This window comes from Crinia signifera, chromosome 5 (genome assembly GCF_055691185.1).
Source record: "Crinia signifera chromosome 5, ASM5569118v1, whole genome shotgun sequence".
NCBI classification, from domain to species: Eukaryota; Metazoa; Chordata; class Amphibia; order Anura; family Myobatrachidae; genus Crinia; species Crinia signifera.
In genome coordinates, this window is record NC_139221.1 from 192941137 (window position 1) to 192957504 (window position 16368).

General features: G+C 41.4%; 1 protein-coding gene across 3 annotated transcripts in view; it reads right to left on the reverse strand.

Annotated features, from left to right (window-relative positions):
* MARCHF6 (membrane associated ring-CH-type finger 6) overlaps window positions 1-16368 on the reverse strand; it is a 492210-nt gene that overhangs the window by 459219 nt on the left and 16623 nt on the right. For all 3 annotated transcript variants that reach the window (XM_083188363.1, XM_083188362.1, XM_083188364.1), the window contains exon 2: window positions 14042-14141. In XM_083188363.1, the coding sequence (XP_083044489.1) occupies window positions 14042-14141 (100 nt within the window). The remainder of the gene's footprint in view (window positions 1-14041; window positions 14142-16368) is intronic.

The window sequence follows — 16368 nt, forward strand, 5'->3', positions numbered from 1 at the left end:
CCGACGTAGTAATTTTCAAAAAAAGTTCTTTAATATAAAGATGCCATATGCCGACGTTTCGAGGCGCTAAGCCTCTTTTTCAGGGCGTGCAAAATATATCTGGGAAATAAAGATATATTTTGCACGCCCTGAAAAAGAGGCTTAGCGCCTCGAAACGTCGGCATATGGCATCTTTATAATAAAGAACTTTTTTTTGAAAATTACTACGTCGGAGTGCCGCCCACCTTATTGGAGTCCCTGACCCGGTCCAGTGAGGTCTCGCATCTATATCCAATTTAGGGAAGGCACCACGGACATTCACTTTATTCAGCAGCTGTGCCGAGCTACCAAAGAAAATATATATATATATACACACCTTGGGGGAGTAAGCACTCATTACAAATTTCCTGATACAGTGGGTGCAGAATAGCCAGAAGTATTTATAGAGAAACAGAATATCCAAAGGATATGAGAGGCAGCACTCCTGATGAAACTTTAAAAGTTTTTATTTCATATGTCACCTGACATTAGTTAGTATATAGTACTGGGGTACAATTGCAACTGATGGAATACGCAGGTACAACAAGACATGGGTTTCAGATTAATGAATGGAACATAATCACCAATATGGCAGTCAGCGGAGCCATTTTCGGCTTATCCAGCCTTCATCCTGGACTGACCCACACTAAATCAGTGCCCCAGACAGGTATATATAGCAGTCAATAATCAGGTTAATTCAGGAGGACTGTGAGAGAAACGGGTTGGACACCTTGAGGGCTGACGAAGGAGGAAACTGGGTGACTAAACTTTCTGACGAGGTTGATAAATTTAAGACTGAACTATTATCCTTCAAAAAAACGAAGTATAAAAAAGTAAAGGAGGATTATAAAGAACTGAGGGTTTATCCCTGGCTCAACTCCCAAAGTAACAGACGCCCCTGGCGAACAGCAGAGGGCACTAGAAAACGGGGAGGGGGGAGGGACTACACGGACGTTGAATCCCATACCTCCCAGAGTGACTCGGACCAACCCACTAGGGGCAGACGACGCCCTTTTTTTCGGGAGCGTGTACATACGCGCAGCCGGAATCGAAAGGGCGACGACCCACTAGACGGGGGGGCAGGAGACATAAGAGGAAAGGGACCGAATCCCAAACCACGGAATTAGTCGTGTTTAATCTCTCTAAGTATACCCCGACTCCAGCTGAAATGACGATTTTATCTAAGGGTTTAACATTTGTGCAGACTCATTCACCTAAACCTATAGATACTGAAGTTGAGCTATACAGATTTCAACGCAAACTCCATTCCATTCATTAATCTGAAACCCATGTCTTGTTGTACCTGCGTATTCCATCAGTTGCAGTTGTACCCCAGTACTATATACTAACTAATGTCAGGTGACATATGAAATAAAAACTTTTAAAGTTTCATCAGGAGTGCTGCCTCTCATATCCTTTGGATATTCTGTTTCTCTATAAATACTTCTGGCTATTCTGCACCCACTGTATCAGGAAATTGTAATGAGTGCTTACTCCCCCAAGGTTTCTCTACATAAAAGTCTTTTTTGATTTATTGGAGTGGCACCGTACCAATCGTCTTTGAGATATTTTCTCAATTTTTTTCATCTCTATCTCTTCAATTTTTTCTCTTTTTTGTAACCTTTAACGTTATATACAGTTGTATAAACTGGTTATAGGTTCATTGTAAATACTGTGTGTTATTATGGAAGCAAGCATTGGTGACCTTACAGGCACCAAGAGATTCCTTGAAAAGGATATTTCTAAGATCCTTTTTACAGATACATCATCTCTAGCATTTGATGTTGATAACCCTGAGGAAATATACACAGACCTTCTTGAATAAAAGATTGGTAGAACTAGAACTTCATGGGAGGACACTCTCTCAATACCACAAAGATAAATTAATTCCTAGAGGGTTTCGCATCAAGAACCAGCCCACCATTGGCAGGGGGAGTGTAGAATTTTGTAAACAATGGTGCATGATCCTTAACCAGTGTAGTTTAGACTTGCTGGTATTGGTAGTGCAACAAGTAAACACTGAGATTGAAGCCATTAAGACTGATATAGAGGACTGTGAGAGAAACGGGTTGGACACCTTGAGGGCTGACGAAGGAGGAAACTGGGTGACTAAACTTTCTGACGAGGTTGATAAATTTAAGACTGAACTATTATCCTTCAAAAAAACGAAGTATAAAAAAGTAAAGGAGGATTATAAAGAACTGAGGGTTTATCCCTGGCTCAACTCCCAAAGTAACAGACGTTGGCGAACAGCAGAGGGCACTAGAAAACGGGGAGGGGGGAGGGACTACACGGACGTTGAATCCCATACCTCCCAGAGTGACTCGGACCAACCCACTAGGGGCAGACGACGCCCTTTTTTCGGGAGCGTGTACATACGCGCAGCCGGAATCGAAAGGGCGACGACCCACTAGACGGGGGGCAGGAGACATAAGAGGAAAGGGACCGAATCCCAAACCACGGAATTAGTCGTGTTCAATCTCTCTAAGTATACCCCGACTCCAGCTGAAATGACGATTTTATCTAAGGGTTTAACATTTGTGCAGACTCATTCACCTAAACCTATAGATACTGAAGTTGAGCTATACAGATTTCAACGCAAACTCAACATTATGGATTTTTTTTTTAAAAACACAAAACTGCAGGTACCTGTGAGAGAGGTCCCTTCAGAGGGGAGAGCACATTTGATCCCCCTACTACGAATTCCTCTATTGATACCTTTTTCAGAATGGTGAAATACGAAATTGCACACTCTAAAAATGATCATGTTAGAAGCAATTTATCCAGAACTGAATCTCAGGCAATCCGCTCGCTCCATGATAACACCAGTATAATAATCCGCCCCGCCGACAAAGGCGGGGGTATTGTTATCATGGACAAGGACCAATATGTAAATGAAGTGATGAGACCGTTGAATGTACATGATTGCTATAAACGTCTAACCTTTGACCCTACATCTGCATACAAATTGGAGATTGACTCTGTGATTGGAATGGGATTGTCTAACAGATGGATTAATGAAGATACTGGTAAATTCCTTACACAGGATTTTCCAAAAATCCCACTGATCTACATATTGCCAAAGATTCATAAAGACCCAGTGCCCCCCCCGGGCAGATCCATTATTTCTGCTAGGGGGTCACTGGGCCAACCATTATCGCAATATGTAGACTTCCACCTCCCACCGGTGGTGGTCGAAACACCCTACTTCACTCGCGACACTACCGACTTTCTCCTTAAACTCAAAAGAGTGGGAAAACCCCCCAAAAATAGTCTCCTTGTCACAATGGACGTCGGCAGTCTGTACACGAATATCTCTAACGAGGAAGGTACAGCTGCCGTACGGACCATTCTGACTGAAAGCCCCCATTACATGGGTCCTCCCATCGATTACCTCATATAATTTTACGGAAAAATTACTTTATGTTCAACAACGCTTTTTATTTGCAGTTATCCGGTACAGCGATGGGGTCCAATATGGCCCCATCCTACGCTAATTTGTTTATGTACAGCTATGAAAGGCAACACATCATGTCAAACTCCATTTTTTCCAAATACATTATTTTTTATTGCAGATATATTGACGATTTATTTTTGATTTGGTCGGGTAGCCACTCCCTTTTGCAAGAGTTTATTGAGTTCTTAAACAATATCCCTGGTCGCATTCGCTTTACATACAACTGGCACCCTACAACAATGGACTTCCTCGATGTGACTGTGTCAGTAAAGGATGATAAATTTGTGACAAAAGTGTTCACAAAAAAGACGGACAAAAATACCCTACTATCCTTTTCGAGTTTTCACCCGGCACCCCTGAAGAGAGGCTTACCCTTCTCCCAACTTGTTCGAGTAACCCGGATTACCTCGGAGAGAGAAGACTTAAACAAAGACCTGCAACTGATGGCAAACAAATTTCTCGATCGGGGGTACAACAAGACGGAAGTGACAGCTGCGGTAAAGAAATGCTTGGACCTTGACAGAGAGACCTTACTACATCCCGACTCTAGATCAAGATTAAAAAACATCAATAGGGTGGTTTTTCCAACAACTTACTCTACCAAGTCCAAGACCATCAAGGCGGCAGTTACCAAATACTGGCATATTATAAGTACAGACCCAGTCATTGGACCTGACTGTACCCAATTACCGCTATTCAGTTTTAAACGCAGCCCTAATCTCAAACAACGGATCACATATTCCGACATCAGTCCCTCTGTGAGCACAAATAACACATGGCTAAGAAGACCAACTGGATCATACAAATGCACAGGATGTGCGAATTGTCCCTTTGTCATCACGGGAACACACCTTGTACATCCTGAAACGGGTGTAAAACACAAAATATTCCATCGATTGAATTGTGAATCCAAGTTTGTAATTTATGCCATTTTGTGCCCGTGTAAAAAAATCTACATCGGTAAGACCATCAGAATGGTCAAGGAGAGGATCTCCATGCACAGGTCCTCAATTAAAAAGGCACTAATTGGCATCGACCAAGCCACTCCACCAGTGGCTCGCCACTACCATGAAGCAGGACACTCTCTACGAGACTTTTCCTATATTCCGGTAGATCATATACCGCCGTTGCGGAGGGGGGGTGATAGACACAAAATTCTTCTCCAAAGAGAATGCCAATGGATAAAGAAACTAACAACTTTATCACCCTTTGGCTTAAATGAAGAATCCCCATTGTCATCCTTCTTATAGGTCTCCAACCGCTCTCTTACAGACCACCCTCAGTCCATGATTCTTAAGTATTTTTTAAGTTAACACATCCCCCAGTGGCTAAATGATAGCTAAATATGCTACATATGGTGATCGTCATCTATACCCCCTAGTATGGATGATTCCTTTAAGGAGATATGGATATCTCATGTATTGCTTCCTTATATATACTTGTGATGATGTCTTTTTACCTTTCCAGCATCTTTTGCTGATTTTTTTCTCATATATTCGTGGTATTTGGCTACATATCTTTTTGCAATTATTACTGATTGGTGGTCAGAGGTTGCGCGGCTCTTTGATTATTGTGATGCATATACCATCCATATTACCCCTACTCTTTTCTTAAGGTGCACTTTCTACCTCCTTATGTCTGAGGTCTTCCGGTTGGTCCCTTATGGTTATAGACCGCAATCCCTGAATCCTGATGAGGCTCGGCACGGTGGGTGACATTGAATGGTGCCAACTGACCGGTGCTACGAGATACCAGGAGATGCCGAGGATTAGAACTTGTACCAGCCAGCTGCCCTACAACGCTACGTCAAAACCTGATGAGACCCGGCCCTGATGGCTCTGCTTACTGCAGCGTACATAAGTGGCAGCGGGTTACCAGGGCAACGTAACAACAGGCTGTCCAAGTAATGCGTCAACATGACGCAGAGTTAAGGGAGGAGTAATCTTCCTGGCACGGAGGTTTCCCGGCGTATAGACGAGCGGATGGATGCGCGATGACGTCATGACGCATCGGACGCACGCCCACATCATACTGGCCGGGCCCCGTGACACACACGGAGGTGTGTACTGTCTTACTGTCCCTGATTGGAACACAGACCGGATACTCCATATTTGGAGATCCGGTAGGCGGTGATATGCATACACATTAACACGGAGTAGCGCAATTGGACCCAATAATCTACACAGTGTGGTGTGAATTAACCTGATTATTGACTGCTATATATACCTGTCTGGGGCACTGATTTAGTGTGGGTCAGTCCAGGATGAAGGCTGGATAAGCCGAAACGGGCTCCGTTGACTGCCATATTGGTGATTATGTTCCATTCATTAATCTGAAACCCATGTCTTGTTGTACCTGCGTATTCCATCAGTTGCACCCCAGTACTATATACTAACTAATGTCAGGTGACATATGAAATAAAAACTTTTAAAGTTTCATCAGGAGAGCTGCCTCTCATATCCTTTGGATATTCTGATATATAAATATATATATATATGGAGACTGGAGGAGCGGCACTCGTGGCTTCAAATAATAATAAATCAATAAACACACCGTGAGACGGTAATAGTGATCAACGTTTCAAATATCTTTGTATTTGTCTTCAGGATAAAGGTCATAAAAAAAAAAAAAAACACACATACCTTTATAGGTGAGGTTTTTATGACCTTTATCCTGAAGACAAATACAAAGATATTTGAAACGTTGATCACTATTACCGTCTCACGGTGTGTTTATTGATTTATTATTATTTGAAGCCACGAGTGCCGCTCCTCCAGTCTCCGTATGTATCACCCCTGAAAGGGCACCGGCTGCAGCAACGTAGCTGTCCCACCGGAGTGCCAGACCTCCGCTGCATGCATGCATGCATATATGCATATATATATATATATATATATATATATATATATATATATATATATATATATATATATATATATATATATATATATACATACATACATATACATATACACACAATTTTTTTTCACCTTTATTTTTTTTTTTAATTAAAAAATTGAAAAATGTTTCCCTGCAACCTGAACTTACCGCTGCCTAAATGAATCACAGAGGTGTCTAAACGGACCAATGACATCAGTTTGAAATAAGTATCAAGAGACCATCTCCAAAACTATCGCATATATTTGGACACTAATGTATAGCAGTCCAATGACCTCTCCCCATATAGGGTACCTCACCGTTATTTCAAATATATATAAAAGAATCGTGTATAATACATACCCAATGAACGATCTAGAGATGATACTGAGAGAAGAGGATAAGGAACATATACCCACGGAATGCTCCTCTCAAACTCAATGTCGCTCAATCTCTAATCTTTCAATTAACCTTGTAATAAAAAAAAAAAAATTGGAACACTGGTTCCACACAATTTTTATTAAAGTGCACTCAGTGACAATTCAATAGTCACGAGAAAACACGATAAATCCCTCTCCTTCTTTACATATTCTGTAACACATCACTTGATCACTCTTGTGAGGATGTCATGCAAACTCACGTCACTTGACACAATCGGCACCTTATCCTAGTATACTTCACATAACAGTCACAAATACTAATTTTAAAATACACATATACCCACCAAACTTCATAGATGAAGCTATGCACGTTTTCTTCACGGATTGTTTTTCAAACTTCTTTTTATTTGCAGTTAAAACACGCACATTACTCACACTGTCATATCCCTTCACATTTTATTAAGACATAACACACAACCAAATGTCATTTTTAGTAATGTATCCACAGAGATAATATGTACCAAGTACCCGGTGAAACTGACAATTCGATCCTTCAGAAGGGGGCATTGGAAAGATTTAATCCTCTAAATACGGCACATCCCAATGAAAACGATGATCCAGCGGCAGCAACACATTACTTACCAATGAAAAGCGGTCTGGGACACACACCCTCGTATCTTATGAATATTCATGAGAAACGTAGTATATCAATGACCCCCTGACGCCCATCCGGTTGGCCTTGAAAAAGCTCTGTGCGTTTCGCGTGTCGGCGTTCCACGTGTGCAGAGGCAAATGTAACACTGTATTGTTAAATGTATTTACTGTAGATTGCTTAGATAGGGAAAGTTTGGTGCCCGCATCCTCCGGTCAAATGCGCGTCCACTGGCTTAGAGCCGACGTTGCTCACACAGGCTATAGCCGGCGCTGCTATTTGATCCACAGTAGTGAGATCATTGTTGAAGCAGAATTCACCTGCATAATCTGACTGCACCAAGGAGGATTGTATTTACCTCTATCCGTGCACACAGTAACAAGTGCGGGATCAGAAAGGCCGGGACGCCGCCCGTGTCTGGTTTCATAGCACTTAGCCACCACGCAATAAATAAAGTATTTTGAACTCCTATGTCAAATGAAGCACAGTGGCACGGTCCCTATCTTTGCTTCTACATTTATCAATTCGATACAGTGAACACATTCTTTCCTCTGACACGTCAGGATAATTATATCCTTTTTAGATTGTCCATCAGTGTTATATGTTGTATGTGTGTTTTTAAATAATTTGCATCTTAAATACCAATAATAAAAGGTAAATTTTTATTCTTTAATTTCAATTCTCGGTACTTATGTATTATCTGGGCTCCCATGTTAAATGCACCCCATATTTTCATACCCCTACTATCCAACTACGCATGGAGTCGATTTTATATAGTGTGGCGAGCGCAGCCACCGTGCCCGAAGCGTGGCGAGCGCAGCGAGCCCCGCGAGGGGACGCGGTCTCATAAGAAAAACAGGAGCCCAGATATTACATAAGTACCCAATTCTCTTTAAAAGTGCATCACATAGAGACCTGCTTTCTCTGTAACCCCAATTATTGTATGTTGCTTCTTGTCCAGTGGTAGCATGCCTCAGTCCAAAACTACGAATTCTTATGATGACAATGAGGTATTATGTTTAAATTGGGAGAACGTTTCTTTCCCACACCCACATCAGACCAGTGCGACTGACATCCCATTTCCCTGTTCACCATTTTTGTTTAGCTATATTAAGTTCAGTGTTTGTATATTTTTTACCCTGAAGACAAAATAAATTTTGAAACGTAACTGTAATACGCTGGCAAAGTTCTGGTTACCGAGAGAGTTTTGCGAGTGCCGCACCCTGTACAATATATAGATAGATAGATAGAGATAGGAGAAATATATATATATATATATATATATATATATATATATATATATATATATATATATATATATATATATATATATATATATATATATATATATATATATATATATATATATATATATATATATATATTTTATTTTTAGTTGTGCGGCCCAGCACTCACTCCAATGGGGTAACTGCCCTGGTGCCTGTCTTAGTGTGAAGCATATAGGAAAAAAGAGACTAGCACTCCATGGTCTTTGCAAAGATTATATTCAAAACATGGAAAAATCACCAACGTTTTGGGGCAGAGCCCCTTTGGCAAGGTGCAGGGTTCTCACCCATTGCCGATGGACAAATTTGTCACCTCCGGTACGCAGCCGTGAGCGCTGGCTCCCTGCCAAGAGAAACATTGCTCTACAGAAAACATGGCCCCGGACTGTGGCTCAGACCCCGGCTCTCCTGCATCTAAAAAAGCTGCTGCTGAGTCACCAGATACAACCTATCAGGTATACCACGCTCAAGACACCCTAGTTACCTAATGGGAGGTTGTAGAAGCCATCAAATCCACCATGGCCCCCATGCTCACACAGGCTGTGGCAGATATTACAGTCCAACCAAAAACATTAACCCACGGGGTGACAGTTAGACAATCAGCTTGGTGCTGTAACACATGATGTTGCTGATACAAAAGTGTGGAGGTGCTTACTTTATTTTTTTTATTATTATTTATGAACAGTTTCTTATATAGCGCATACATATTCCGCAACGCTTTACAGAGAATATTTGAACATTCACATCAGTCCCTGCCCCAGTGGAGCTTACAATCTATATTCCCTACCACATATACACGCACACAGACATTCTAGGGTTAATTTTGTTGGGAGCCAATTAGCCTACCAGTATATTTTTGGACTGTGGGAGGAAACCGGAGTACCCAGAGGAAACCCACGCAAGTACAGGGAGAATATACAAACTCTGCATAGTTAGAGCCATGGTGGGAATCGAACCCATGACCTCAGTGCTGTGAGGCAGTAATGCTAACCATTACACCATCCGTACTGCCCCTGACTTCTGACAATTACCAGATTTGGAACAAATTAGAAGATGTAGAAAATAGCTCCAGGCTAAATAACAGACTTGTGGGGCTGCCATTAAAGCAGTGGTTCTCAACCTCGGTCCTCAGGGACCCCCAACGGTGCACCTCACAGATACACAGGTGCACTAATTACTCACTGGCACATGTTTAAAGATCACAGGTGGAACTAATTATTTCACCTGTGATTTTGTACTGTTGGGGGTCCCTGAGGCCTGAGGTTGAGAACCACTGCATTAAATGACCAGCACTGGCACACTTCGTAAGAAACACACTCCCTGAACTGCTGGGCATTTCTCAAGAATGTCGAGATCTAGTAATTGAACAGGCTCTCCGAATAAACCCAGACCCTGGGTTACTTTGTTTAGATGCCTGAACTACCTCCATAAGATTTTGGTCAGCCTCGAGCGGGCACCAAATTGTATTTATTCCAGGACTACTCCATGGAGCAGACTAGGGCCGAAAAGCCTTCTCGCACATTTGCCCCAAAATAGTTGCTGAGGGCCGAAAATTAGGCTTGCTCTACCCATTGTATATATTACTAATCCTCCCATAAAGACTTTTTACACCCCGAGGCTGAGGCCTATTTCCGAGAAATGTCTCCCTTCCCAGCTGACAACAATCAGTGACCCCATCCCACCAGCCTGTCATTCTAACCAAAGTTATAACTATAATGTTTACAGAAGTTTGGACTTTTCTCTACTCAATTTTGGCTGTACCACTATCCCTACAGCTATGTTCACAGGGTTTAGTGGAACTCCTTCCACCCAATGCTCCTAATGGTAACATCACCTCCACCCATGCAAGTTTGTTTACTGTCTTTATACTGGAAGTTAGGTTCGTTTATGATTGAATAAATCTAATGACATTATTTTTGTATTTTCAAATGCCTCAGTTTATATACTGTACTATGTTTTTTTTGTGGTCTGTTCACATGTTCTATGTTTGTTTGTCTATTTCCCCTCCCCCTTCCTCACTTTCTCCGCAGAAAGATGAGAATCCCCAAGTTTTTCATCAGTCGTCCATGTCAAGCGTATAGATCAGATCCTGGAACATGTGAGGATTTATCTCGCCAGCTAAGAGAAGGTACTTATCTATCTCAACAAACACCCTATAGATATTGCTTTGCTTTAAGAAACATACTTATTCCCTGCCGTAGTAACATAATTGGCAATGCTAGGCTGTTCTGTATTGGCCTCCAGTACCTTTACCTCCAAAGCATGTAGCGTGGTGATCCTAATCCAACGCTCCATTCCCCATGAAGTACTCACCACATTCACTGACCCAAAGGGACGATATGTTGCATCCCTCTTGAAAATGAAAGGTGAATCTTTTCTACTATGCAAGGTTTACGCCCCTAACACTTACTCCAAACAATTCTTCCAAAACCTAGTAGCCTTATTCCATGCACATCTAAATGTTGCCCTAATAATTGGAGGGGATTTCAACCTGATTTCATCCACAATCTTGCTCGACCTCTCCGGCCTCCTCCTGCGCCATTCCTAAATTGGGTGTCCCCTTTTATATTTGGAACAACTACAACTACATTTGGAGAACCCACCACCTCACCGAAAGAGACTACACTTTAGTGTTCATTCTAGCACCCGCTAACTTTGAAAACCCATGTAGTTCCTCTTCCCTACCTGGGGTGTTGCTGTCTGCTGTAGTGCTTCTAGCACAGTGTGGTCTGTATATCAGCAATGATATGCAAACCAGACCTGTGCTAGAAACACCACAGCAGTGACACACCAGGCAGGGAAGAGGAACTACATGGGTTTTTCAAAGTTGGCGGGTGCTAGAATGAACACTACACTTGTTTATCTGCAGCCCATTCTACACTTTCGAGAATAGACTACATTCTAACCTCCCGATCGATATTTACCTCTATATCTGACTCCGCTATAGAACCTATAACTATTTCTGATCACGCATTAATCACAGTATCTTTAAAACTTGTCCCCTTCTTCCCCTACACATAAAACATGGAGATTCCTTTCTTATCTAGCAAAGTCCTCCAATTTCAGAGCTTATTTGGAGTCCCCATGGAATGACTTTGCGTTTCATAATAGTGCACATCTTGAAATCGGACCCCATGCTCTACTGAATGTCTGCTAAGACGGTCCTCAGAGGTGCTATAATTTAATTTGTTGTGCACTCCAAACATAAGTTTGCAGCTCAATACCTATCTCTCCAATCCACGCTGACTGACACCTTTCAACGCTACAAAGCTTCCTTGGGTGATAGACACCTTTTCTTTGTCAACTTCCGCTTCCATAGATTCGGTAACAAAACTGGAAAACTCACTAATCTTCTCAAGGGAGCTCACCCTCCAACAATGGTTCATCCTCTTTACACACCCTCAGGATCTTCTACCTCTTATAACATCAAGAATGCAAATTCTACAGAGCACTTTACTCCGACCCCCCACTCCTAGATCAGCTCTGATTTAGAATCTCCTCATTACTAATGGTTTTTGGGATAAACTCCCATCCCTAATTGTCCCCCAATGATATCCTCTCCCTCATTACCCCGATAACACAAAGAAGTATTGAAAACAATTTAACACCCCAAATCTGATAAAGCACCCAGTCCAGGTGGACTTTTTGCAGTCTTTTTTATGATTCTACTCCCTCATATTGATCCTATCCTAGTAAAAGTTCTTAACTCCATTCTAACATCTTTGAGCATTCCTCCCCACTTTAATACGCCCACTCTTAAAAGTTTTACCAGGGCGTGACTTGTCCCTACTGCCCACACATCTATTAAATACCTAGGTATCCAGATTCCAACATAATTGACTCTGCTATACTCACTTAACTTCACCCCCCGACATCACAAAGGTTGTCAGTTTAATGAATAGTTGGAAACCTCTCCCACTTCATCTTCTCAGACGTATAGCGGTTATACAGAGTATCATCTTCCCGAAGCTATTCTATATGATGCAAAAACTCCCACTCAAATTAACTCCTCGTGACCTAGGGGTGTTGCAAAAAGCGGTCAACTCATTTATATGGAGTGGTAAAAAAATGAAAATTGCTCATACCTCCAAGAAGTCCACATAAAAACACTACATAGGGCATATGTTTACCTGGCCCAGTACGCCCATTTTGACCCATCTTTTTAAGCTAAATATCCAAAATGTCATCTGGATCTCATCTGCCTCCCTATACCATTTCTAATGGGACTGCCCCTACATACGCTGCTTCTGGTACAAACTGTTAAACTATCTGAAACGTTTGTTAATTGTAAAGTGCAATGAAATCTACTGTGCTATATAAGAAACTGTAAATAAATAAAATATCCCTTGCTCCGGATCCTGTTGCTTGCTTGTTAGTAGACTTCACTAATTGGGATCTTGGACCCTCTAAATATCGTTGTCCCCGAAACACTGTTATCTGTTTGCAGAGAGCAAAACCATCTATTTCTCTCTCTCTCACATGGGCAACTAGCTTTCAAAGCTTTTGCTTCGAGCAGGCTTACTAGTAACTGTAATATGTATCCTTGTGGTTTAAAAAATGTAAAATGCTAAATTCTTGCTTAGTGTCAAACAATAATGTAATCACAAATCGGTAAAATTGATTAAATACCATGTACTCATTGCCACCCCTGCAAAATCCTGGGTTTTTGCCAGGGCACACATTATCTCAGCTCAAAGACCCCCTTCACAACGCACCTTGGACCCAGGAAATTCCCGGCCCTGTTCCATTTGCACTGGTTCCTGGGTCTGCCCTGCCAACAAGTGTGAGGAATCTAAGAGCAGCTTTTATTGGCTGTTGAAAGAGCAGCTTCTTCCGGTTGAGATCATGCACCTTGGAGTACTGCTTACAAAGTGCTTTACGTTTGTTCACAACCTTTTGCTGGTTTTATGGATGCCACGGGTAGACAGTATTTTTGATATGTAGTAGTACACTGTTCAATCCTTGACAGTGCCAGTCACTTGCTTCTTTATTTCCTCCTACCCTCTCCCAGCCAGCAGCTACAGCACATCCTCATCCCTCCAGTGTGCCATGTCTCATCTCATCTATGCAGCATTAAATGGACATCACTTGTCACCTGATCTCATTCCCCAATCAGCTTGCTTTTTCACGTCCTGGGTCGCTTTTGTTTAAATTGGCGGACACAAGTGTAATTCCCAGATATAACCCTGCATAAAAACCTGTGTGCAATTCCTGGGGCATTACACCTGTGCATTTCACTCACAACCATTCACACTGAGACACAAAATGGGAAATTACTGCTTGCCCTTGCAAAATCCTGGGTTTTTGCGGCTGTAAGAAGGGGGTACAACACACAATGAAAACTCGAGAACCAAATAAATAATAAACTTACCACTCTTGATGAATAAATTTAATACTGCCAGTACACACACATGGATGAAAGAGAGGCTTTTCTGCAGTTCCTTCTGATCGGCACACCCTGCATATATCCTCTAAAGAAAAACAGAAAAGGTAATCAACCTCTGCTACACAAGTAGAAATAGGGATATAAAACATAAATATAGATAATTAATTAGAACTCAAGTCCAACTTGATCTAAAATATATTATTAGCCATAACGCCACCTCTAGCCTGTGAGAAGAACTTTTTTAAGGCTTGTTTAAGTCAAAACACTAGAAAAAAAGGATAGAGGAAGGTCTGCACTAGGTGGGATTGTGTAATTCAAGTAGGATAGAGAAGTAGATGTTGGATGAAGATATATGAACTGACACAACAATTAGAGACTAATTTCTAAGAATAGCATTACATGCAGGTTTATGGCAATAGCCTTGACCTGACTGCTGTAATGGTCAGTGGTGCACCCCCGAGTGGAGTATAAGTTTAACAGGGAAAACAAAAGAAAAAAAAGAAAAGAAACTCGGGTGGGGTGCACTCTTAATACCTTAATCACTAAAGTTATTCAATAAAGATTTTAAACTATTTTTTATTGTGCTTTTTTTAATATTATTTGCTGAGTGATTATTAAATTAATAGCTAAAACTGCTGACTAATCAGATGTTAATTTTATACTGGCGATATGTTAGTTTTTTGCAGGATTTTAATCCAATTGACATGTGCAAACATCCATCAATTATGAGTGTATTGAATAACTTTAGTGATTAAGGTATTAAGAGTGCACCCCACCCGAGTTTCTTTTCTTTTGTTTTCCCTGTTAAGTCAAAACACCACTTTTGGGAAAAAAAGTTTTTTTCCCCCTGTGATAGGCGCTAATTAAACTGTACAAATTTCAATTTACTTTCTAGTATCTTAATTTAATATTATGACAGGATATGATCTATTGAGCAGCAGACTAGATGGTACGATTGTGATCTCACACCTAATCAGGTGTTGGGTGCACCTAGGTTTACCCCACCTGTACTACCAAGAAACTTTTATATAGAGAGACTGCGCTTATAAAACCAGGTGCACGTGTGGTTGAATCAACAATCACTACTAGGTTGTAGATAAATATATTTATTAATATGGGCAGTATTCAATGAAAAAAATTCTCTGTGCATGGCGAGAGATTTTTTCTCTCGCCATGCACTCTACGTGTTCCGGAGCCTCCTGCTCCCACTATTCAATGTATTTAAGACTCGCCGCCACTCGCGGCGAGTCTTAACCCCTGCAGCGGACGAGCGTCCGCGGCAGGGAGCTGACAGGGAGCCATGGGACGGTGGCATCCAGGGAGATTAAAGTCTCCCTGGATGCCCCAGAACATATGTGGAGGGGAGGGGGCTCCCCGGGACCCAGGCAGCACAGGCTGCCCCCCCTATAGCCAGCGGGGGACCTAGTATTCACTGCACCCGATCGTGCATATTAACGATCGGGTGCAGTGAATATATGAATATCTAACGAGCGACTCGAGCGCTCCGGCCCCCTGCTGGCTGTGCACTGTGTAAAAAATAAAATAAAAAAAAATTAAAAAAAATACTATTTTTTTTATTAAATATATATTCATGTGCTATAAACACATGAATAAAAATAACATGCCCCTTCACAGAAAAAAAAAACCTGATTTTTGACACCAAAAAAAAAAAAAAAAAACCTTTTAGTTTAAAAGTTCACATTCCAGCTCTCCATCAAAAGATGGAGAATTTCTACACGGAGAGAGACGGCGAAAATCACTTAGAAAGACGGCGAATATTTCACATTGAATAGGGTGGTTCCCTTTTGGAGAGCAAAATGCTCCGTCCAAGGCGAAAAAAGCAAAAATTCTCCATAAAACACGGAGAATTTTTCTCATTGAATACTGCCCTATGAATATACCAAGTTTAGAAATTAAAAGACAATGTGGCCTGCAGTACGTAGGGAGGACCACCCGTACATTAAAAACTAGGTTCAGGGAACATAGATTAAATATCCTCAAAAAGTATCAGAAACATAGTGTCTCTAGGCATTATGCAGAAGTGCATAATGGTAATCCAATAGGGCTCACTTTGGTGGGAGCTCAACACATTGAAAACACAGTAAGGGGAGGAGATAGATTTAGGAATTTGTGTACCAAGGAAGCATTATGGATTTTTAAACTGGGGACGTTGTTCCCTCAGGGGTTAAACGACAATATTGAATTCGAATCATTTGCATAAAGAAATCCATCAGGGTCTGGGTCGCATGTTAGTGGGGCATTATCAATAATAAAAAATATATATACACGGTTTACTGTTAGGGGGAATCCGG